Below are 23,779 nucleotides of genomic sequence, written 5' to 3'. Positions count from 1 at the left end.
AAAAGGTCTTTTCCACTCATATTAAAGTAAAGCAAAAATACCAATGTTTAAATGACAAACAAAAGGATAAATACTTTTTTAAAATTTTATTTCTAAAATAATATATGAAAAGGTGATATGTATCAGTGGATAAATATTGACACAAACATATAACAAATGAGCTATTAACACTGTCTGATTATAAAGAAATGTTTTTAAAAACTCAAAGGACTTATTATTAGTTGTCCTTAGCAGCAGTTAGAATGCTATTAATAATTGTAAACAAATGGATTAATCTCATTTTAGAGCAGAAAGACCCATTTGTATGTACATATTTAAAAAGAATCAAGAATAATTTGCCAAATTGACCAATAAAAAATCTTGACCTAAGTAAAAATCAATTTTAAAACAATGATTCTATTTAGAGTTGATAATATCACACTTGAATATCTTTTCCTTGATTTGATCAATGTAAGAGTCTAGACAAACAGAACTTGACCTTCAGTTACCAAAATGAAGCATGGGTATTAGTTGATTGACCAATTAAGTAAATCTATGCTAAAGCCATATTTTGGAAATATGAATACCTTAAGATAGCAGATTAAATTTAACATATTGAACAATTTTATAATTACTACAATATCTGCACATAATAAGGAAATCAAGTGCTACACCCTTAAAAAAGCAGAATGGCAAATAAAATGGATTACTGGATTAACCACTGTAATAAAATCATTTCATTTAGCATGCTCACTATTCTATAGTTGTATAGTGACTTTGGGAGTCACTATGAATTTGATTTCCAAAAAATAACTGTCTTCATAATAAAGACATTTTCCTATCCTCCCAAATTCTTTTAGACGCTAGTATTGTCTTGACATTACAAAGAAACATGTTTCACATTATAATAAGATTTTACACATCTAAGGAACTGCAGAGGTTCTGAAAATGACTTTGAAATATTCTTATTAATTTTTAGTACTCTCATGAGAGGCAAGGAGAGATAAATATTATCTGTTTTGTAAAATAGAAACTGCTGAAACAATTAGCAAATTTACTAGTCCTAGGCAATGCAAAGTCAAGTGCCAATACTGGCACCTAACTGAAATTCTTACTATACATCCTACCTACAAGATCTTTTATGGAGAGGAAAAACAGAGAAACAGAAATCTCAGGAAATATAAATCTCCCCTTAATCTATTTCAAGTGATACAAATACAGGCATTTATCTGTTACTTGATTGGTTGATTGATTTTGGTTGGTGTCATGTTGGTTCCAGACTTCAGAGAAATAATTTCCCTGCATGACTTCTGGGTGACTGTATATGGAGTGTGTCAGGAACACATAGAGGAGTTTTGAATTCTACTTTATAGCAAAGCTAAAACCTGGCACAAGTTTTTAAATGGTGCAATAATTCATGAGAATATAAAGAAAATAAAATAGGTTCAATTCTGGTTTAACATAGACTTTCAAGCTAGGAATATGCCTAATTCTTAAAATACAGTGAAAACAAAGCAAGCTTCCATGGATCTCAGGCTCCCTATATGCTTGTATTTGCTTTCTGGGTTATTTTCTCATGCTTTGGATTTTCATTAAAAACTCTGGAAAATATTAATTTCAAAGTTTGGTTGTTTAGTGGAAATAAGATTGGAAATTATTGTTGAAAATCATCATTCTTATCCTCTATCTAGTTTTCCTGTGTAAGATTTCATACTTACTAATTTATCTTGGTTACCAAGGGAAAATACTGCATTCATTTTTGGAAAGAGCACTCTTACTCAAACCTGACCCAACCCCAATTTTTTAAATCAAAATTATTATCAGAATTACAGCACCAAAAACAAATGTTAATCTTTTTATATAACTGCTTTCTTGATACTTGAGAAAAATAAAAATAATTTCATGAAAAATGCATGATGTGTATCTTCTATATGACTGATTTTCCAAATTCGAGCAACTGGACCTTGCTCCTCTAACAACTTTAGCATATGAAGAGGTCGTTTTCCTTCCCTTAATGGAATGCTAAATGACTTTCTTAACTTTAATAAAATTGGTAAAACTGTCTTTGTCAAATTGGAAGGCATAAAATCCCAAACAAATATTACATTTGAAAAAAAAAAAAAAGGTAAAATCTTTCACAATCACAATAAGTATTAGGATTTTTCTACACCAGAGAGCATAGGTAAAAGGTGAATGTGTTTTTAGAAATGCATATTTTAATATGAAAACCTTAGATTTTTCCCTCATTTTAAAAAGGTCGACTTACCTGGTCCATTGATCATTTTTTCTATGTATCGAGGAGTTGCACTAAGAAAGGAGGCATGCTTTCTTTTAGCCACCAAACTACGGGGTGGCATATATTTATGTTTATCCTGTGACATTTCATATGATTTTTGAATATCATAGCTGCCTGGTGCTGGAAAATCCTGAAAAAAATCAAATGGATGATCATAAACATATGCTATATCAAAAATATCAAGAAAATACTGGATATTGATAACAAAAAAATATACAGAGAGAAAAATATGAAAACTTTAATTTTTTAAAGTAGAAACTTAAGAGAATCACTAAGTCTTTGATAAAAGTATAAATTCATTTGTCAAAAATTAAAGTAAAATAAGCAAATATGAAATTTAGATGCTGTAGCAGTTTGATATAGTTATAAATTCCAAAAATAGATATTGGATTATGTTTGTAAACTGGTCTGAGCCTGGGCATGATTAAATTATGATTAGGGCTTTGAATGTGCCATGTCAGTAGGGTGTTGAGTCGTGGGTGAGGACTCAAAGATAAAAGGCATGGCAAAGGACAGCACTGGAGCTTTTTGATGCTGGAGGTTTTTAATGTTGGAGTTTTTTGATGCTGGAGTTTTGAGCTGGAGCCCAGGAAGTGAACACTAGGAGAAGAACATAAGAGAAACAGAGATGGCTCCTTACACACGGCAGAGGCCCTGGGGAAAGAGAGAGAGCCATTTGCCTGATAGTCTACAGCTGACCTTGTGAAGAGAGGCAAAGCCTTGTGAGCCTCATAGTGTGCAGCTGACCTTTTGCAGAAAACAGAGGACCTGAGCCCGAAGAGAAGCAAGACCTGGAAAGAGAGGAACCCAGGAAGCCTGAACCCTCGCAGGCATTGGCAGCCATGTTGCTCCAACTAATATAGACTAATACAGATGCATATGCTTTTAAAAAACCTTCCTAATATAGATAAAATATCTATATATATCATAACTATTATAATGTATCATAATATAGATAAAACTATCATTTTTGAATTTAATAATGAAAATCAAATTTCATAAGGAATGAGAGAGCCTTGATCACTTGTTTCCAAAAGCAGCAAAAATATTCCTGTTTAGCAGTTGTTTGTGAGTACACTTCACTAATCCTCAAAATTAGACTGTTTCTTTCATTTTTAATAGGTTCCAATGAAACTAAAAACCTTCTTCTCTCATCATTTATGGCTCTTTATCTGCAGTTACATTAACATTTTTAATCAACATAAACCAACCTGGATCTTAATAACTACAATAATAATTCTACACTGAATTGAATATAAAATACCATATAATTGTTGCATAAGTAATGCCTTAAGCCATCAGCTAATTATCTTAATGAAAGTTTTTTTACTTCATTTTCCTCAAATTATTTTGATATACAAGAAAATCCATTCTTTTGAAATCTGTTCATTTCTACGTGCATAAAGATCAAAATATCTAAAGTTTTAATTATTTCCTGGTAGGCAGGATTGTGTTGTGGCTAAGAGTGTGGACCTTAGTTCTAGACTTGCTTTTCAGGGATCTGATGCTGGGCTACAGCTCATAAGCAACCCCAATTGCTGGCCAGGGTAGAAAGCTGCACAAAGGTTGCTTGATGCATGCTTTTTGCTCAGGGGTAGGTCTCCCTCCCCCTGGAGTATTATAAAACCCAACTCAGGCAGTACAGGTGTCCTTCATCTCTGATAAGAAACAACACATGCAGAACTGCCATCCATTTACACGGACCCAAGCAGATGGCCTCCCATTGAATTGGCTACAATGGGCCAATCTTCCCCTCTTCTTTTGGATCTCTGTGATGTGTAAGCAATAAAGTAGTCATTTGCTGAAAATCTGTGTTTTGTCTGAGCCTGTGTTCCCATGATGCTCTGTGTAGCAGCCCACTCTATAAACTTTCATCTCCAGCAAGGGTCTCCTATGCTGTAGCATGTTGCATATAAATATTGAACTTGAGTTTTTGTCTCAGAATAACATTTTCTTTTTTTTTTTTTTTTGCCTTTTTAAAATTTTTTTAAATTTTTTATTTTTTATTGAAGTATATCATTCATGCATGAAACATTTTCTTTTAACATTCTACTTGCTTCTCCAAGTTTCTTAAATTTGGCTTTACAGAGAGAAATATAATTTGCAATATTTTGCTTATTGCAAATTATATTTACAAACATGTTGTCATTGCCATTTTTCATCATACCTAATTTTAGCATTGCTAATGGTCATCATTCTAAACAGATGCCTCTCAAAATATATAGCTTAGACAAGAATACATGTTATTTTGGAAGGAAAAACATTTTAATTCAGATATGAAACTATAATGTGATACGTTAAAACGAAAATATTGATTTTATTTTCTTTATTCTCTTGGCAGCTGGAAAAGACCCTTTATACTAAAGCTATTTTATGAAAGAAAATAAAATTGCCAAATATAACATGATCCTTCAAGGCCTAGAAAAGAATAATAAAAAGTATTGATAGACGAAGTCATGTAGTGTCAATAGCTCTCTGGCTTTGAGAGTTCAGCATGGTAAAAAAATAACTTGCTTCTTCCCTAGATGGCTAATCATATATTGGGCTATCTCTGTCAAAAACTTTTTTGATACCATGGCTCAATGAGTTTGTTCTCTATTCCTTGCTCATCTCCTGGGTCTCAAGTCATTCCTGAACCCATTAACCCTCTCAGGTCTACTTGATATGCTCTCAAAGTACATAGATCTGAACTTTGTGGCAGTTGTCACATTTGCAATTAAACAAGCCTATAAATATTTAATATATCTAATCCCACAGGAATGTTAAGTTGAGGGTTGAGAAAATCTGTTCTGTTCCATCACTATATCCCCAGAGATGAGATGTACCTTACCCAGAGTAAGTGATCAATGAACATTTTTTAAACCAATGAGGAATATATGAACGAAAGAATGAATCTATTGGTGTCTGCCTTCCTTGAAGCCTTCCATCCCATGTTTGGCCTTATTGTTGAGTTCTCCATAAGAAGTGGGGCAGACGCTTTGCCTTGAAAGTTCTTTTAACCCCTCCAGTGCTTAAATCTACATCACATATATGCAGTTCAATATTAAATATACACTGTATAAAGACTGTTTAAGTACTTCTTTCCCTAAAGATGTTTCTATTTCTAATAAAGGTAGATATAATTTATAATTTCAGCAATTTATAATACTCAGTGGAAGTATGGATGTGTCCATTCAAATTTTAATCAAGGACTAACTTTCACAAAATCATTACTCTGTGTCTCCAGGTAGTTAAATTTGATTAATATTTTATGTGAAATGCATATCTTTCTCTTTGCTATCAAAAAGACAGAATTTTTCTTTTGATGCTTGAGCTTCTCATCGTCATCTTTGACCTTGATTTCATTTTAAAAAATGTGTATCTCAGCAGATTAAAAAAGTAAAACACAAGAAGAGAAATGGCCTAAATAGTCTTGTAATCCCTGCAAAGGAAAGAATGCTACTGAGACCAAAAAAAAAAAACTCATCTGAAAAAGAAAGCATAGATTATCACCATTTATAATAGCTCTAATTGATATGCTATCATTTCTTCAGAGTTTTACCAATGCAATTTAAATCCAAAAGTTAATTCTTTTGGGAGCTGAATATGAAAAGGAGGAAAGGTAATATAAGTGATGCTTTAAAAAGGACATAATTGCCCCCAGAATCAGTTGGATGGATTTGGATAAGGCACTGAAAATAATCTTGTTAAATTTATAAGAAATCATTTGAATGTGAGTACTGAAAGATGTGCAGATTTGAATAGCAGTGTTATGAAATTGTTTATTAACCCTAGAGAAATGTCCAGGAGTAAGATTCTGATAAGTGTGTTAAATTCAAACTTTTTAAAAATCAAATGACTCTTATTGTCATCTACTCATTCTCAGCATGGCAAGAACTACCCCTTTTATAAAAAGAAGGATCGTTTCAAGATAGTGCTACTGGAATACCATAGAACTTGACATCAGAATTCCTGAGTTATATGCACAGCACTAGTGTTAGCCTCAAAAAGGCCCCCAAGGACCCTTGTGCACTCATTCACCGCTCTCCCCATCATGCTGTATACTGATGGTCATGTTCAGAGATACTTGGGCCACATTATAGGATCTCCTATGAAATTGGCAGTGAGATGAATTATAGAACTATTTCATATTTGGAAGTTGTCTCTGTCATAATAAGGCTGGGAGTGGGCAAAATGATCTAACTTTGCTTTTGTAAGCTCCAAATACCTTATCCTCTGGTTACTCCTTTAAAAGTTAATATCGCTATATCTAGTCAGAGAAGAACAGAGGTGATGACAGGGAGAAATATAAACTATGAAAAAGATAAAAAAGGAAGATAAAAAGCAAGGTGATTAAGACAAAGGAGGTAGGTAAATAGGAAATGAATGTTGTCTAAAGAGAGAGGTGAGGAGTCTTGGTAATGCTACCCATACCCAAAAAATAACTATGTATTCTGTTTTGACACAAAGATTGTAAATCTCAATAGCAAAATGAAAGTGCACATCTGAAATGTAGGAAATATAATTATTCTTCCCTAATATTCCTATAGATATATTTTCTGATGAATGAAATACGTTTACTCCATCTTATTCCATATTACTGTGCTTATGTGACACAAAAGAACTATGCAAGTTAGCTTATAGTCAATGTCAAATTTAATAGCACAAATCTTAGGGACACTAAATATGTTAATTGAACAGACAAAGAAACAAAAAAAGTAGAATTAAACAGATGAAATGGTTTCAAGAGTGCTATTACTATTTCCCAAATAAATGCCTGTAGCTCTCTAAAAACATTTTTTAAAAAACATTTTAACTTAATTAAGAAACCAAGAAAATGGCCATCTATAATAAAGTTGTTAATATCTTCACTTCATCCTTTCCCCTCTTTTGAAGAATTTACATACATCATTTCTGCTGTACTATAAACAAATGCTTCTTAAGTGTACTATTTAAAAATGCTACACTATTTTAGAATTGCTCTATCAGTCAATCAACAAAAATTTACTTTGTCTTTACTAAGTTCTGGCTTTAGCGTTCACCAGAAGTAAAGGTAACAGACTCTGAAACTATATTGCCTGGTTTAAAGTCCTGGTTCAGTGTTTTGCTAGCTGTATGATTATAGGCAAATGACATCTCTCATTTTCCTCATCTATAAAATGGGTATAAAAATAATAAGTTGCATATGATCTCACTGATATGAAATAATTATATAAGCAAACTCATAGACTCAGAATCTAGACTAATAAGTTACCAGGGGATTGGTGGGTGTTGGGAATAGGAAGTGTGTTTTTTTGTTGTTTTTTGGGGTTTTTTTAAGATTTTTTTTTAACATTTTAAAATTTTATTTTATTTATTTCTTTCCCCTTACCCCACCCAGTTGTCTGTTCTCTGTGTCCATTTGCTGTGTGTTCTTGTCTGCTTCTGTTGTTGTCAGCGGCACGGGAATCTGTTTCTTTTTGTTGCTTCAACTCTCCGTGTGTGCAGCGCCATTCCTGGACAGGCTGCACTTTCTTTCGCGCTGGGTGGCTCTCCTTACGGGGCGCACTCCTTGCGCATGGGGCTCCCCTACGCAGGGACAACTCTGTGTGGCAGGGCACTCCTTGCGCATCAGCACTGCGCATGGGCCAGCTGCAAACAGGTCAAGGAGGCCTGGGTTTGAACTGCAGACCTCCCATGTGGTAGAGAGATGCCCTATCCACTGGGCCAAGTCCGCTTCCTGGGAATAGGAAGTTAAGGTCTAGAAAGTAGAGCTTCTTTTTGGGACAATGTGAAATTTTGGTAATCAACGGAGATGATTGTATCACAATACTGTGAACATAATTAACAGTACTGAATTACATATTTAAATGGGGGAAATTTTAGGTTGTATATAGATTACTAGAATAAAAATTTAAAAGAAATCTTTAGAATTGTACAGCACAGTGAACCCTAGGTTAAACCAGGGACTATAGTTAATAGTTCAATTATAAAACGGGCTTGCATCGGTTCTAACAAATGTACCACAGCAATGAAAGGTGTTAATAATAGAATAGTATATGGGAAATCTGTATTTTATTTACTATTTTTGTAAACCCACAAGTCTTGTAATAAAAATTAATTGCAATCACTCAAAAAAAAAAAAAAAAGCCCAATAAGTTCCCACCTCTTAGACTTACAAGGATTAAATGAGTTAATAGATGTGAAACATTTACAAGAATATCAGGCACATATTTGAGCACTACTTAAATTTCATCTATTATTATAACTCATTAAAATATAATTTCATAATAGCTCAGAAATACCACTGGTATTTCCAAATAACTACCATATCTGGATCAACTCTTTGAAAGTGATACATTCTTCAATATCAGAAATAAACAAATTCAATTTTAGAACATGCATATTTAAAAATATCAGTGTATCTATTTCAAATGGCAAAATGCACAATGACTGACATGGAATTGTAACTTGCTTATGGGCCAAATGTAATATATGATTTAATAAATATCCTTACTGGACATGAAAAACATGAACTTCAGCATAAAAGCCTCTATCAGGACTTAATATGATTGAAGAAATGTTATGCCATAACTCACTTTAACCTTTTCCATTTTTTTCAGGGAAATGAATTAAATCTTTTTGGTATTATTTATAGAACACTTAAAAATGTCTTTGTTATAATTATTTAGAAACTACTATCCAATATAATAAAGAATATGTAAAATTCCTAAGTTCTGGTTTTATAAAAACAAAAACAAAGATACTACCAATATCTAAAGATACAAACAAACCTCAGAAAACTAAATTTATGATTTGTAAATTCCATAGTCCATATTAATGACTGTACAATTTAAAAAGAAGAGAACTAATCATCCTAATAAGCATGCATAAAGGAAGTCAAATATGAGGAGGAAAAAGAAAGAAAATTGCATGGTTTCAGTTTAGAAATCATCTAACATGTCTCTCATGCAGCCTCTCCAAGTTTGCCAGAGAATTCATGGCAAATACATAAAATAAAGAAAAGCATAATAAAATAAAAGCAAAATAAAATGCACAAGGCTAGACTTACAGGGAAGATAGAGGAGTAGGGAGATCCAAGATTCAGTTCTTCCACCAAAGCAAATATTAAACAGGCAGGAACCATCTGAAACAACTATTTTGAAACTCTGGATGCCAGAAGTACTGTGTACAGCATCCAGGAAAGAGTGGGAGTTAGAGGCTGATAAACTGAGATGAAGTACAGTAAAATGCTCTCTCCACACCGGAGATATAGTCATCCATCCCCCACTCTCACAATAGGTTGCCATGGGTTCCAGTCTCTGGCTAGCTTGCTGGGAACAGAAAGGGATGTAAAAATTCTCTACCCCAAGAACAAGGGTGGGCATGGCCATTCAACAATCACATTTGATTAGCAAATCTGGATAGCTGGGGATCCACTCTGAGGGCAGCTATTGTTTCAACCTGCCCCAGACAATGGTGGGGACAGCCATTATTTTAAACTGCTCTGGATAGAGGCAGTGGTGGCAGAAAATTCAAGATGCTGCACTTCCTCAGGGATGCAAAGGACAGTTAGTTCAAGGGCTACATTTGCTGGGCAGAACAGGAAGGCTCAACTTTGGGGAATCATAGAAACTCTTGGAGCCCTTCCTGATCTCATTCCCAGGACACTTTGGAGCAGGTCTGTGACCCCTTTGTAGGTCCCTGGCCTGTTTGGGCTGGGAAACAGTGAGATAGGAAAGTATTTTCTGGTGTATGCCTCTGCCCAGAATTTGCTCTCCAGGCAAAAACAACTTGAGACAATGAAAAGAGTGCAAAAAAATAAAGAGGCAGGCCATCTGGGATAAAGGCCTGCTGGCTTGAAATACTCAGGAGAGGAAGGTCTGTCTCCTGGAAAAAACAGAGGACAACAAAACTCCTGTAAACAAGGGAACTCAAAAATAATTAACAAGCAAATGCCCAGAAAAAAACAGAGGCCTAGAAAAACACTAAAAACCCTGCATACTACATTCTCCTTGGGCAGATCTTCCTGACAGGAGGGCTAAAGCTCAAGAAAAATCTCTTATCAACAGCTGTTTACTGTTGAAATGTTTATCTCAGGCAATAAATACCAGAGTTAACATTTTAAAATATTAAAATTTACAGTTTTCAACAAAAGAGTACAAGACAAACAAAGAAATAGGAAAATGATAAAAATACAGAAAATTCCAATGAGGAAGAAGAGAATGTGAACATGCCTGATTGGTTTGCGTCTTTTGTGGACCCCAAAAAAGTATATTCTTAAATTGAATGTATTGTGAAAAAACTTTGATTAAATTAGATCAGTCAAGGGGGATATGAGTAGATTTTTAGGGTAGGGAACAACCCAGTCTAGTTCTTAATCCCCTTACTGGAGTCCTTTATATATAGAGGAAGAGAGAGCTGCAAACACAGGAAAGAAGCTACAATAAAAGAGAAAGGCCTCCAGTTGAAATCACAAAATTAAGAGGTAAAGCCACAGATGGAACAGCCTGAAGCAGAACAAACAAGGCCTCAAGAAGAGTGGAAATGGGGAGCTCTGCCACATTAATCCCGAGTACAGAGCATTGATTAGTAAAGGAGGATGGACCATTGACAGGTCCTCGATAGTAATGGCTGTACTTATGAACCTCTGCTTTTGAAATCAAAACTTAACCTAGTATTATAGGGTGCCTAAGAGTTATCTCCTGAGAGCCTCCTTGTTACTCAAATGTGGCCTCTCTCTAAGTCAAACTCAGCATATAATTGCATTACCTTCCCCCAGCAGGACCATGACTCCCAGAGATGAAACTTCCTGGCACTGAGGGATTACTACCAAGCACCAACTAGCAATGCAACAGGAAAAAGACCTTGACCAAAGGGGGAAATGGTAAAGACAAATGAGTTTATATGGCTAATAGACTTCAAAGTGGATTGGGAGGTCAATCCAGAGGTAACACTTATGCACATCTCAGCAGGAACTCATTGACTGCCAAAGTAAATATTCCCTCAAAAAGCAGAGCTCCTGAGGCTCTGGAGACATCCAGACTGTAGAGGCAGGGCAGAGCGCTCAGGAGTTTGGTGCCCTGTCAGTAGGCCCTGCTTTGGAATTTATGCTCCCCAGTGTGACAGAGTTGGACTCAGTGGTGGTTTCCCTACACATGGATCTATGAAACTATAGTTAGTACTAGAGTTGATAGGTATATGTCCAAGAGACTTAAATCTTTGGGCTGTCCATGTAACAATTGGACCCTGAATCTCCACAGATTTGCAACACCTACTCTCCAGTTCATCAGACTTACTAAGGACAACTAACAAGGAGATGATGATGGACAATGACCATCTCAAGGAACAGAGAGAGTCTACAGCTGTAAGCAAGATAGTCCCATCCATCTGCCCTTCTCAATTATAGGCAGACTGGGCATCACTATCCCAGAATCCTCAGGAATGAGAAATGAACGATGGACTAGACTTACTGTTATTCTACTATAGACTTATCGTGATCCTAGCAATGGGAGAACTCTTATCATTGATGTGGAGGCAATGGCCACTGGATGTTCTGAGGGGAGGGAGAGGAATAAATAGGTATCATTTGGGGGCATTTTTGAGACTTGGGAATTGTCCTGAGTGAATTTCAATGACCGATAAAGGCCATGGTATATCTTATAACAACTTACAAAATTGTGTGGGCAAGAGTGTAAACTATAATGCAAACTACAATCCACACTTAGTGGCAATGTTCCAAGATGTGTTCATTGATTGTGGCAAATGTACCACACTAATGAAGGATGTTGTTCATGTGGGAAAATGTAGGAGGGCTAAGGAGCGGGGCATATGGGAATTTCCTATATTTTTTATGTTAATATTTATATAATCTAAGTTTCTTTCTAAAAAATTTCTGAGTATATTTAAAAGAAGAAGGGAGAGACGAGCTGACACCATCCTGTGCCTGATCACCCACAGCTGAGGTCAGGGAGAGTGTGAAACTGGAGCAGAAGGCAGAGATCAGCACAGCCATCATTGTGCCTTGCCACGTGGCAGGAGTTCAGGATAGCCAGTAGCTGACCTTTGGTGAGAAAGCATCTCTAATGATTCCTTGATTTCAACATTTTTTCAGCCTCAGAACTATAAGTTTATAATCAACCCATTTCTGGTATATTGCTCTGGCAGTCTTTAGCAAACTAAAACAATACCAAAAAAAAAATTTTTTTTTAAATGCTCATACAGGCGGCGGACTTTGCCCAGTGATTAGGGCATCCGTCTACCACATGGGAGGTCTGCGGTTCAAACCCAGGGCCTCCTTGACCCGTATGGAGCTGGCCCATGCATAGTGATGATGCGTGCAAGGAGTGCACTGCCACACAGGGGTGTCTCCCGCATAGGGGAGCCCCACGCACAAGGAGTGCACCCTGTAAGGAGAGCCGCCCAGCACAAAAAAAAGTGCAGCCTGCCCAGGAATGGTGCCACACACATGGAGAGCTGACACAACAAGATGACGCAACAAAAAGAAACACAGATTCCCGTGCCACTGACAACAACAGAAGCAGACAGAGAAGATGCAGCAAATATAGACACAGAGAACAGACAACTGGGGTGGAGGGAAAGAGGAGAGAAATGAATAAATAAATAAATAAATAAATAAATAAATAAATAAATAAATCTTTGAGAAATAAATAAATAAATGCTCATACAAATTCTAAAGGAGATGAAAGAAAATACAGAGAAAAACTAAAGGGTATTGGGAAAACAATAAGTTAGCAATGTGAGAGTCTAAGTGGAGATAGAATTTTTAAAAAGGAATCACACAGAACCAGTGGAGTTGAAGACCACAATAATTGAAAAATGGCCAGGAGGGTTTTGAAACCTGATTGGGGCAGGTAGAAGAAAGAATCAGCAAACTTGAAAACAAGACAGTTAAAATAAGTCAGACTGAGGAACAGCAAGAAAAAAGAAATATTAAAAGGCAAAAATAGCATGTCAAGCATACCAACATACACATTAAGGGAGTCTCAGAAAGAGAAGAAAGAGATAAGGGAGCAGAAGGCATAGTCAAGAAATAAAGGCAGAGATCTTCACAAACATAGCAAAAGACATGCATATGCACATCAAAGAAGCTCAGAGAACACCAAACAGGATAAACATAAAGAATACACCCTGTCATATTAAATGATCACACTATAAGATGAAAATGACAAGGGAAGAGTTCTGAAAGCTACAAGAGAAAAACAATGTACTATGCACAACACAGTCTCAATTAGATTGAGTCTGATTTCTTATCAGAAACCATGGAATCAATTAGACAGTGAATTGAAATACGCAGTGCTAAAAGCAAACAACTGCCAGCCAAGAATTTTATATCCAGCAAGACTCTCTTTCAAAAATGAGGTGGAGATTAAAACATACTCAGATAAACAATATCTGTGGAAGTTCAACACTAGACCTGCCCTATAAGCAATGCGAAAGAGAGTTCTTCAGACTGAGAGGAAAGGACACAGACAGTGGTTCAAAGCAGCATTTAGAAATAAAGAACTGAGTTATAGTAAGCATTTGGGTAATTATAAATGCCAAAATTATTGTATTGTATTGTTTGGTATGTAACTTCATTTCTTATTTTCCACAAAATGCAAATGCATAAAAAGTAATGGAAAATCTGTCTTCAGACCTACAATAAGTGGTAGCAAGGATCCCCAAAAAATGGTGAGAAAACAGAGGAGTATAGGAAAAGTATATGTGCATGCTTTTGAAGTTAATTTACTATCAAACCAAATATAATTGTTATATATTTAGCACGTTAAATTTTAACCCCATGGTAACCATCAAGGAAAGAGATGAAAAATATATGCAGGTAGTAACACCAAGGCACTTGACATTTTGAAGTATTTTGTGTTCTTAGACCAAATCCATTCCTATGGGTGTGGAGACATTGATTGCATAAGATTCAATTCCATTAAGGGACCTTTGTTTAAATGACTTTTTATTAGATCACTTTAGGGCTTTGACTGGACTATGTCAGTGAGGCATGTCATAGGTCAGGTCTCTACCCTCTGGCTAAAATCTTTTACAAACTGAGAACTGAAAGCAGAAGTATGGAGATAGCAGCTGCCATTTTTACCCTGCCATGCAAGAGTAGACTCCAGGATCTCCTACAGCCACAAAAAGACAGAAAAGAGGTTGAGTAAGAGACCAGAGGCTAAAATAAGCAGAGCACAGAGGTAAGGAAAGAGGCTGTGGTAGAACTCATCAATTCCAAAAAGAATGATTATGTTTGTGAACTGGTCTGTTCCTCTGGGTGTGATACCCTTTGACTGTATTACATTCAGCTGAAATGTCTTTGATTAAATTATGTTAAGATTAGGGTTCTGATTTGACAAGTCAGTGAGGTATGACTCAGGGTTGAGTTCCCACCCCCTTGGTGGGCGATATAAATGGACACTCACTCATGAAGACTCATGAAAGAAGATACAAGGAAAAGAAAGAGAGCTGTGTCTCCATAGATATAGCAGAGGAGAGAACTTTAATCCTGTGACCCTGGAAAGAGAGATGAGCCATTTACCTGAGAGCTTGCATCTGAAGAGAACAGAGGAGTTGAGCTGAGAAAACCCAGAAAGAAACAAACATTATGCCAGCCTGTAGCTGACAGAGAGGAAGGCTAAACTGTTGCAGAGATGGGCAACCATCTTGCTTCAACACATGGCAACTGACTTTGGTGAGAAAAGCAACCTTGAGTTGGACTCTCTAGGGCCTTGTAACCATAAGTTTTTACCCCAAATAAATACCTTTTATAAAAACCAACAGATTTCTGGTATTATGCATCAGCAGCTCTTTGGACCAATACAGAGGGCCCCAAAAGGCAAGGCCCAGGAGGCAGCTCAAAGTTAAAGAGAAGGACCCCTTCCATGTGCTTGATTTCATACAGTTGAGATCCTGGAGAAAGTGAACTTGGAGATTAAGACAGAGAGAGACCATCAGAGCCACCATTTTGTCTTGCCATGTGGTAGGACTCTAGGATCACCAGCAGCCAAACTGGTGAGACAGCATCTCTGATGATGTCTTGAATTGGACATTTTTCACAGCCTTGGAATGTTAAGATTTCCCCTAATAAATCCCTATCATAAAGGCCAAACCATTTCTGGTATTTTGTGCACAGTAGATTTAGCAAATTAAAATACACCCTATATGGTACAAAAAAAAAAATCAGGTAAATATAAAAGTGGCTTTAATGGAAGTGAGGGACAAAAAGGTATAAGATTTACAAAGGGTAACTATCAAAATGGCAGAAAAAAGTCCTATATTATCAGTAGTGTCTTACAATGTAAATGGATTAAACTCTTCCATCAAAGGCAGACATTTGCAGAATGGGCAAAAAAAGCATGACTCAACAATGTTTTCTGAAAGAAACTCTCTGTAAATTTAAAGATATAAGTAGGTTGACGGTGAAAGAATGGAAAAATACATACCATGAAAGTAGTAACCAAAAGAAAGCTGGGGTGGCTGTACCAATAGCAGATAAAATAAACTTTAAGTAAAAAACAATTGGGGAGTGGATGTGGCTCAAGCAGGTGAGTGCCTGCTTCCCACATGGGAGGTTCTGGGTTCAGTTGCCAGTGCCTCCTAAGGAAAATAGAAACAGGCAGCAAGCAAAAACAAATGTAAAAACCAACTCAGGGGAGCCAATGCAGCTTGGTGGTTGAGCACCAGCACCAACTGGCTATAGGGTCATTCATCCCCCAGCGCCAGTACCACACACACACAAAACAATTAAAAGGGAAAGAGATGGGCATTTTATACTGATAAAGGAGACAATTCAACATGAAGATATAACAATTATATATGCTCCTAGCAGCAGAGCCCCAAAATATATGAAGAAAATACTGACAAATTTGAACGGAGATGTAGAGAGTTCTACATTAGTTGTAGGAGACTTTAACACACCACTCTCAAAAATGGATAGAACATCTACACAGAAGATCAATATGAAGTACAGGAATTAAATGATACTTAAAACCAACTAGACCTAACAGAACCAAATAGAACACTTCACTCAACAAAAACAAAGTGCACATTCTTCTTGCGTGCATACAGCATCATTCAGCAGGATAGACCATGTGTTGGGTCACAAGATAAGTCTCATTAAGTTAAAAAATAACTGAAATCATACAATATATAGTTTCAACCACAATGGAAAGAAGACAGAAATCAATAACAGAGGGAGAAATGGAAAATTCACAAATATGTGGAAACTAAACAACGTATTATTAAACAACCAAGGGTTAAAAAGGGAATCAGAAATAAAATTAGGAAATATCTTGAGGGGGATGAAATTGAAAATACAACATTCTAAAACTTATGAAATGAAACAAAGAAAGTGTTGAGAGGGAAATTTATAATTCTAAATGCCTATATTATAAAAGAAGAAAGACTTCAAATCAGAGATCTAACTTCATACCTGGAAGAATTAGAAAAAGAGGAGCAAAACAAATGCAAATCAGCCAGAAGCAGGGACATAACAAAGATTAGAATGGAGATTAATAAAATAGAAAACAAAAAAGTAGAAACAACAAAAACAAAAAGATCAATAAAATTGAAAAGACTTTAGGTAGTATGACAAAGAGAAAAAGACAGTGGATACAAATAATGAAAATCAGAAATGAAAAAGGGAAAATTAGTAATGATTCCACTGAAATAAAAAGGACCCAGTTCCATAAAAGGAATGGAAAGTTAAGGCTTAAAATGCACAGGGTTCCTATTTGGAATGATGGAAATGTTTTGGTAATAGACAGTGGTGATAGTAGCAAAAAATTGTGAATGCAATTAATAGCAGTGAAATACATATCTGAGTATGATTAAAGATGATATATTGTATATTTGGTAATGAATAAATTTTTTAAAATCCATGGAACTGCATTACACAGTGAACCCTAAGTTAAACCATGGACTTTAATTAATAGTACAATTATAAAAATGTTCTATTATCAATTGTAACAAATGTTCCACACCAATGCAAGGTTTTGGTTTTTGGGGTGGTCATGGGAATCTTGTATTTTATGCATGATTATTCTGTAAACACACAAGTTTTAATAAAGAAAAATAAAAATAAATAAAATGAACAAAAATGACAACCAGAAGCAGGGAGGAATTTCTTAAATTACAACCATGAATTTTAAATAAAAATTGGTATAAAATGCTTGCTTTGTTTCCCTTAAATAGATAATAACAACTAGTATAAAATGAAAGAAGAGGGAAGCAGATGTGGCTCAAGTGATAAGGTCTCTGCCTATCATATGGGAGGACCCAGGTTCGATCCCTAGGGCCTCCTGGTGATAAAGAAGAGAAAGCATGCCTGCATGGTGAGCCAGTGCCTGCATGGTGAGCCAGGTGCCCGTGGGATGAGCCAAGTGCCCATGTGATGAGCCAAGTGCCTGCATGGCAAGCCAAGTACCACGGTGAGCTAACTGCCCACATGAAGGCCCACACAGTGAGCCGGTGCCCATGCAGTCAGTCAAGAGCCCACACAGTGAGCCAATTGTCTGCGTGGCGAGCCAATGACCATGTGGCGAGCCAAGTGCCCATGCAACAAGCCATGTGCCCACGTGGTGAGCCAGTGCCTGCGCAAGTGAGTGATGCAGCAGATGATGATGCACCAAAAGAGAGATGAATGGGAGAGCCAAGGTGAAGCACAGCAGACACCAGGAACTGAGGTGGCACAATTGACAGGGAATCTCTCTCCATATCAGAGGTCCCCAGGAGTGAATTCCAGTGAATCCTAAAGGAGAAAGATGAGAAGAGAAGACAGAGAGAAATAGATTACACAAGAATATTACACAAGAATAGACGTAGACAGCAAAAACAGCAGGGCATGGGCAGGGGTGGGGAAGTGAAAAAAAAAAAATGAAAGAGACACTGCTAACTGATTCCCGTATCTGCTCCCAGCTCAGAGACATAACTAAAGTCTATATCACTCAAATTAAAGGGAGTACTAGTCAGAACAGCCTTTGAACCAATGCTGCTTTATTCCAAAGTCCAAATTTTATCACTTCTTTAATGAAATAGGGTCTTGGAATTTGGCTAAGAATTTGTGCAGTCCCTTTCAGTCAGTTCTTTATTGTGATAATCTCTCCTTATTTCAATGTCTTACACTTTCCTAACTATTTGGTCAGGCTAAAATGTCAAATTTACCTGTCATTCTCATCCTTCAGAACTAACTCAGGCTCCTTCTTGACTAAGGAGTCATGCCTAAAAGGATCAGCCCAAAGTATAAGGTCTTCTATCAAATTGCCCCATCTAAATTATCGAATTCTGTCAATCTTTTTTCTCTAGTTTGATTGGTCTCTAACCTGTTCTTCAACAAGGCCAAATTCATTCCTTTGAGCACATTATCCTCTTCAATGGCAGAAAAACCTCTAGCTCCTCTCAGAAAATTCAACCTTTCACTTCAAAGTGTATCCACTACTTAACCCTCCATAATGTGTTTTAGATGCAAACTCAATACCAGTGTTTTTCACTTTTGCTAAAGTCTTGGAAAACTTAAGGTGTGAAGGCCATATTATGTCATCTCATATATAGGTATATAATTTTTAAATTAGGTTCATTAGACATTGTGTGAGTTTTTATTATATTCTAATCTTTATGTTTTTTATTTGGTTTATCCCTATGGGTGGATGTTGGAGAACTTCTTAGCACCTTCCATATCTTCTGTCAGAGAGAGGTATGAGACAAAAATCAAATCAAAATTCCAATTTATCGATCTAGTTACTTACTCAATCTAAAAAGAATATGGCAAGAGAAAGAAAATGAAATATTGAAAAAATAATGGTTGGGCAGATTTTGAGATTATTTTTAAAGTTTGTCTCTTTTCCAACTGTATTATTGGGCCATTTAGATCTTGACTAATCAAGAACAGTAAACATTATGGGTCACTCCTTTCATTTGATTCTCATTTCTTTTTTCTACATGAACCTCTATCCCTAGTCATTTTGCTAAACTGTTTGCCCCTACTTTTTCCCCCTTCTTTGTAGTTTATCCTGGAATTTGAGTTTTTAAAAAATAATTAAATCTTTGTACCACAAAAGTAATATAAGCATATTGAACAAAATTAGGAATCTACTGTAAAGCAGGAGGATTCATGACAAATGGATGGGCTCTCTTCTCCAAATAATAAACAAAACAAAGATAAACAAAAGAAGCCAAAGAGTTTAAGAGGAAACCTAGAATAAAAATGTGGGAAGAGGGGTGACTTGATAAGAGTTATAGAAAAGCTTCAAAGGCTGTGTGATAAGGAGAGTTTGGGAGACAGGAAGATAAGACTAATATACAGAGTTTATGAAATCGCTCCCATCCACTTATAGGCTACAAGACTCAGCAGGAAAAATCAAGAAAGCAGATTTTTAAGAAAATTTCATAGGCATCATCAGAGTTTATGATAGCATGTATAAAGAAAAAGATACCTTCTCCATCAAGGGTTTATCTGTATAATATATTCCATTTATAATTTCCACAGAAGTAGCTCATTATGCTACTCATTATGCTACTAAATCAGAGCTATCATGTTTCTTTCCCTTAATGAACAATTCATTGCCACTTTAAGTTTGGTAGATAAAAAAATGATCAGAATGGTATATATTTAAAATGTTTCTGATTATTTGATAACCCTATAAATTTGAAAAGCAAAACATTCTAAATTAAAATAAATATCCATAGATGTGAGAGTACAGAGTATTGTTTTGCATTCTTTGTTTCATTATAAAAAATTTTTAAATTCAGATGAATTTCTTTTTAAAATTATAGTTACTATCACTTCAAAACATAAATTGCATGTTCCAAAATGTTTGGTCATTCTATTATATCTGATCATTAAAAAATTTTAATTTAGAAAATATTTATTTCAGAACAAACTTGATTCCAGTAATCGTGTGATTAAAACTAACATATTTTAAAACTGAATAAATTGGATTTGGAGATTAGGTTTTCAGAATATTTCTTAAGTCTTCATTTTGGCAAACAGAAGAGATTTTTTTCTCAGCATTCAAGTTATAAAGGAAAGTGCTCAATTTTTAAGTATCCCCATTACTCTTTCCTTCCTCCCCTTCTCTCCAAAAGTTAATAAAAAATAACTGATTCTACCTTTTCCTTTCCCCAAGCAAAAATTTAATCTAATATTATAAAACATATTGTACTCTGAAAGGCTTTTAGGCCAAATAATATAATATTATCTAAGATCTCTGGAAATTTGATTATTTGAAGCCAAGATTAAATAATGTTTTCATACTAATCATTTCTAATGTACACCATTAAAATCTAGACAATACAAATTAAAGTTGATGTATAGTGCCATTTGAAAATGCAGGAAAGCTCTAATCAAACAGTAGCACAATGTGACATTCTTAAATATTATCTGCAAAGTTGCTGGAAAATCTAATAATCAACATACTGCATTTCCTACTCTTGGTTTTACGAATATGCAAGGACAAATAGCTTTTTCACATCAAATTTCTATTCCTTTATTCTCTGTTTCATTAAGTATGGAAAATTGTTCCTGATTCAGTTTTTTTCAGATCAATAAAGTTAATAAAAAGGCATTTAATCTCAGTATCTGGATTCTAATTTCTGCATTTTCAGCACTCATCTAGTTCAAGTGATGTTGTTACATTAATCAGTAATTACATCATCATTTAATGATATTCCTAACCATTAAAAATACTCATGACATAATTATACACTTGTTTCATATATGAAATACAGGAAAAAATCAAATTACATTTTTGATGTGCAGAGAAGTTTAACAGATCAAAATGTATGCTCCTTATTCTCTTATTTAGATTAAAAATTTACTTAATTTGAACAGATTAAGCAAACATATCTTAGAGATATTAAACAAATTTAGTATTGAATAACATGAGGTTATGCATCTCACTTTGTCAAATAATGTATTACTTTTCTTTTGCTGCATTAACAAATTAACGCACTCACACACACAAAATACTAATTTATGAACTCACAGCTGTAGCTAAGAAGTCTGAGTGGACATGTCTGGGTTCTAGGTTCAGATTATCAAACACAAAATCAAAGTGTCAGACAGGTTGGGCTCTTACCTGGAGACTCAGGGTAAGACTCCCAAGGCATTTCATGTTGGCAAATTCTTGCTCCTTTTGGTTGTATGTCTGAGGTCCCTATTTTGATGCTAGCTCTCAGCTGGGAGAGGATATCCATATTCTATTTCACATCGCCCTCTCAGACTTCAAAGCATCAACAACCTATTCTGGGAAGCGGACTTGACCCAATGGATAGGGCGTCCGCCTATCACATGGGAGGTCTGCGGTTCAAACCCCAGGCCTCCTTACCCTGTGCGGAGCTGGCCCATGTGCAGTGCTGGTGCGCACAAGGAGTGCCCTGCCATGCAGGGGTCTCCTCCGCGTAGGGGAGGCCCATGCACAAGGACTATGGCCCATAAAGAGAGCCACCCAGAGCGAAAGAAAGTGCAGCCTGCCCAGGAATGGCACCACACACACGGAGACCTGACACAGCAAGAAGACACAACAAAAAGAAACACAGATTCCCGGTGCCGCTGGTAAGGAAAGAAGTGGTCACAGAGGAACACACAGCGAATGGACACAGAGAGCAGATAACTGGGGAGGGGAGGGGGGAAAGGGAGAGAATAAATTTAAAAAAATAATAAATCTTTAAAAACAACAACAACAACAATCTATTTTGGCCTCACTTTAAATTTCTCTGGCTTCCCATTCTGCCTCCATTTGGAGGAAAGCTTTCCACTCTTAAGGGCCCATGTGGTAATACTGGGCCCACCCAGATAATTCAGGAGCATCTTCCTATCTTAAAGTCAGCTGTGTCATATATCATGAGATAACCACAGGAATAATACCATCACAATCACAGGTTCCAGGGATTAGAATGGGACATTTTGGGGGAGCCATTTTATAAATCCAGCCAACTACACCTAAAAATTCAGATTTCTTTATGTCACATTAAGTGAATTAACATAAAATAGGAGCTCTTCACACTGCCATTCTGCCTTAGCATACCCATTCCTGTCATTAGAAACATAAGAGACTTTTCCATTGTCAAAATGCCTCAGTATCTTAAGGCAAATCATTAGGTCTTCATGACTACCCTTGACAATACTGTGGCAAGATAAACAGTTGTTCTCTCTTCTTCCCACTTCCTATCTGGGTTCATGACCCCACCCCCACCCCCACTGCCAAAGTCAAATACAAACTCCCAATCTCCACTCTTGCTTAATCAATCTCTACAACTTGACTCATAAAACATTAAAAAGACACAGTCCCCAAGTCCATTGTAACCTTTTGCATCCATGTACTTGGTTGAGACTATGCTTCTGATGTGTTTCCTCCTGTAAGCACACTAGGCATGCAGATCCTCTCTGTTCTCAAACCTGTGCATACTAATAAACTTTTCTTTCATGTATCTTTTGTGGCACTCATCCTTGCTGCACCTGACTATCCAAATAAAGTTCCTTACAACTCACCAAGAATACTGTTTGTTAAATGAGAAAAAAAATTGTCTGTTAATAGTTGCTGTATTTTGGATCCTAGAGTTAAAGGAATTATGCTTGAAAAACTAGGCCAAACACACCTTTTTAAGGCTGCCACTTAATAATGGATTTAAATGCACTGACTTAAAAGCTCTAATAGTATTTAATTTTGTATTTCAAGTAACTAAGGAAACAATGGAAAATCTGCTGTCATACATAGTTTTACTGTTGACATTCTTATAATTATAGTCTTGAAGATATTTGAAAATATAAAAATGTTATTTTCTATCAGTGATTGAAAGAAAGTACAGAGTATCTGGAATCATGCTTCCATTTTTTTCCCCAAGATTACATGTGGTAATGGAAGATCTAAGAATTCCAAGGCCCTGGGGGAATAGGAATACAAAATTAAACAACTGTATTAAATTCAGAATATGTCATTATGGAATTCTTTGATTCTGGCATTATTTCCTTCAAGCAATAAATGGAATAAATATATTTATGTCTGACAAAAGTTTTTTTATTTATTTATTTATTTATTTATTTTTAAATATTACATTCAAACAATATGAGGTCCCATTCAACCCCACCGCCCCGACCCCCCACTCCCCCCACAGCAACACTCTCTCCCATCATCATGACACATCCATTGCACCTGGTAAGTACATCTCTGAGCATCATTGCACCCCATAGTCAATGGTCCACATCATAGCCCACACTCTCCCACGTTCCATCCAGTGGTACCTGGGGGGATCTACAATGTCCCGTAATTGTCCATGAAGCACCACCCAGGACAACTCCACATCCCGAAAACGCCTCCCCATCTCATCTCTTCCTCCCACTCACCGCACCCAGCAGCCACCATGGCCACCCTTCCCACGCCAATGCCACATTTTCTCTGTGGACATTGGATTGGTTGTGTCCATTGCATATCTATGTCAAGTGGGGGCTTAGATTCCACATGGATACTGGATGCACTCCTCCTGCTTTCAGTTGTAGACACTCTAGGCTCCATGGTGTGGTGGTTGACCTTCTTCAACTCC

The 23,779-nt window shown here is 36.2% G+C and overlaps 1 protein-coding gene across 1 annotated transcript in view; it reads right to left on the bottom strand.

Moving 5' to 3' along the window:
* Positions 1–23,779, bottom strand: part of STPG2 (sperm tail PG-rich repeat containing 2) — a 352,190-nt gene that overhangs the window by 145,411 nt on the left and 183,000 nt on the right. The window contains exon 5 of the mRNA XM_071215533.1: positions 2,246–2,405. Within this exon, the coding sequence (XP_071071634.1) occupies positions 2,246–2,405 (160 nt within the window). The remainder of the gene's footprint in view (positions 1–2,245; positions 2,406–23,779) is intronic.

The sequence above is a fragment of the Dasypus novemcinctus genome, chromosome 1 (assembly GCF_030445035.2).
Source record: "Dasypus novemcinctus isolate mDasNov1 chromosome 1, mDasNov1.1.hap2, whole genome shotgun sequence".
NCBI classification, from domain to species: Eukaryota; Metazoa; Chordata; class Mammalia; order Cingulata; family Dasypodidae; genus Dasypus; species Dasypus novemcinctus.
This window is presented reverse-complemented; position numbering and strand designations above follow the sequence as displayed.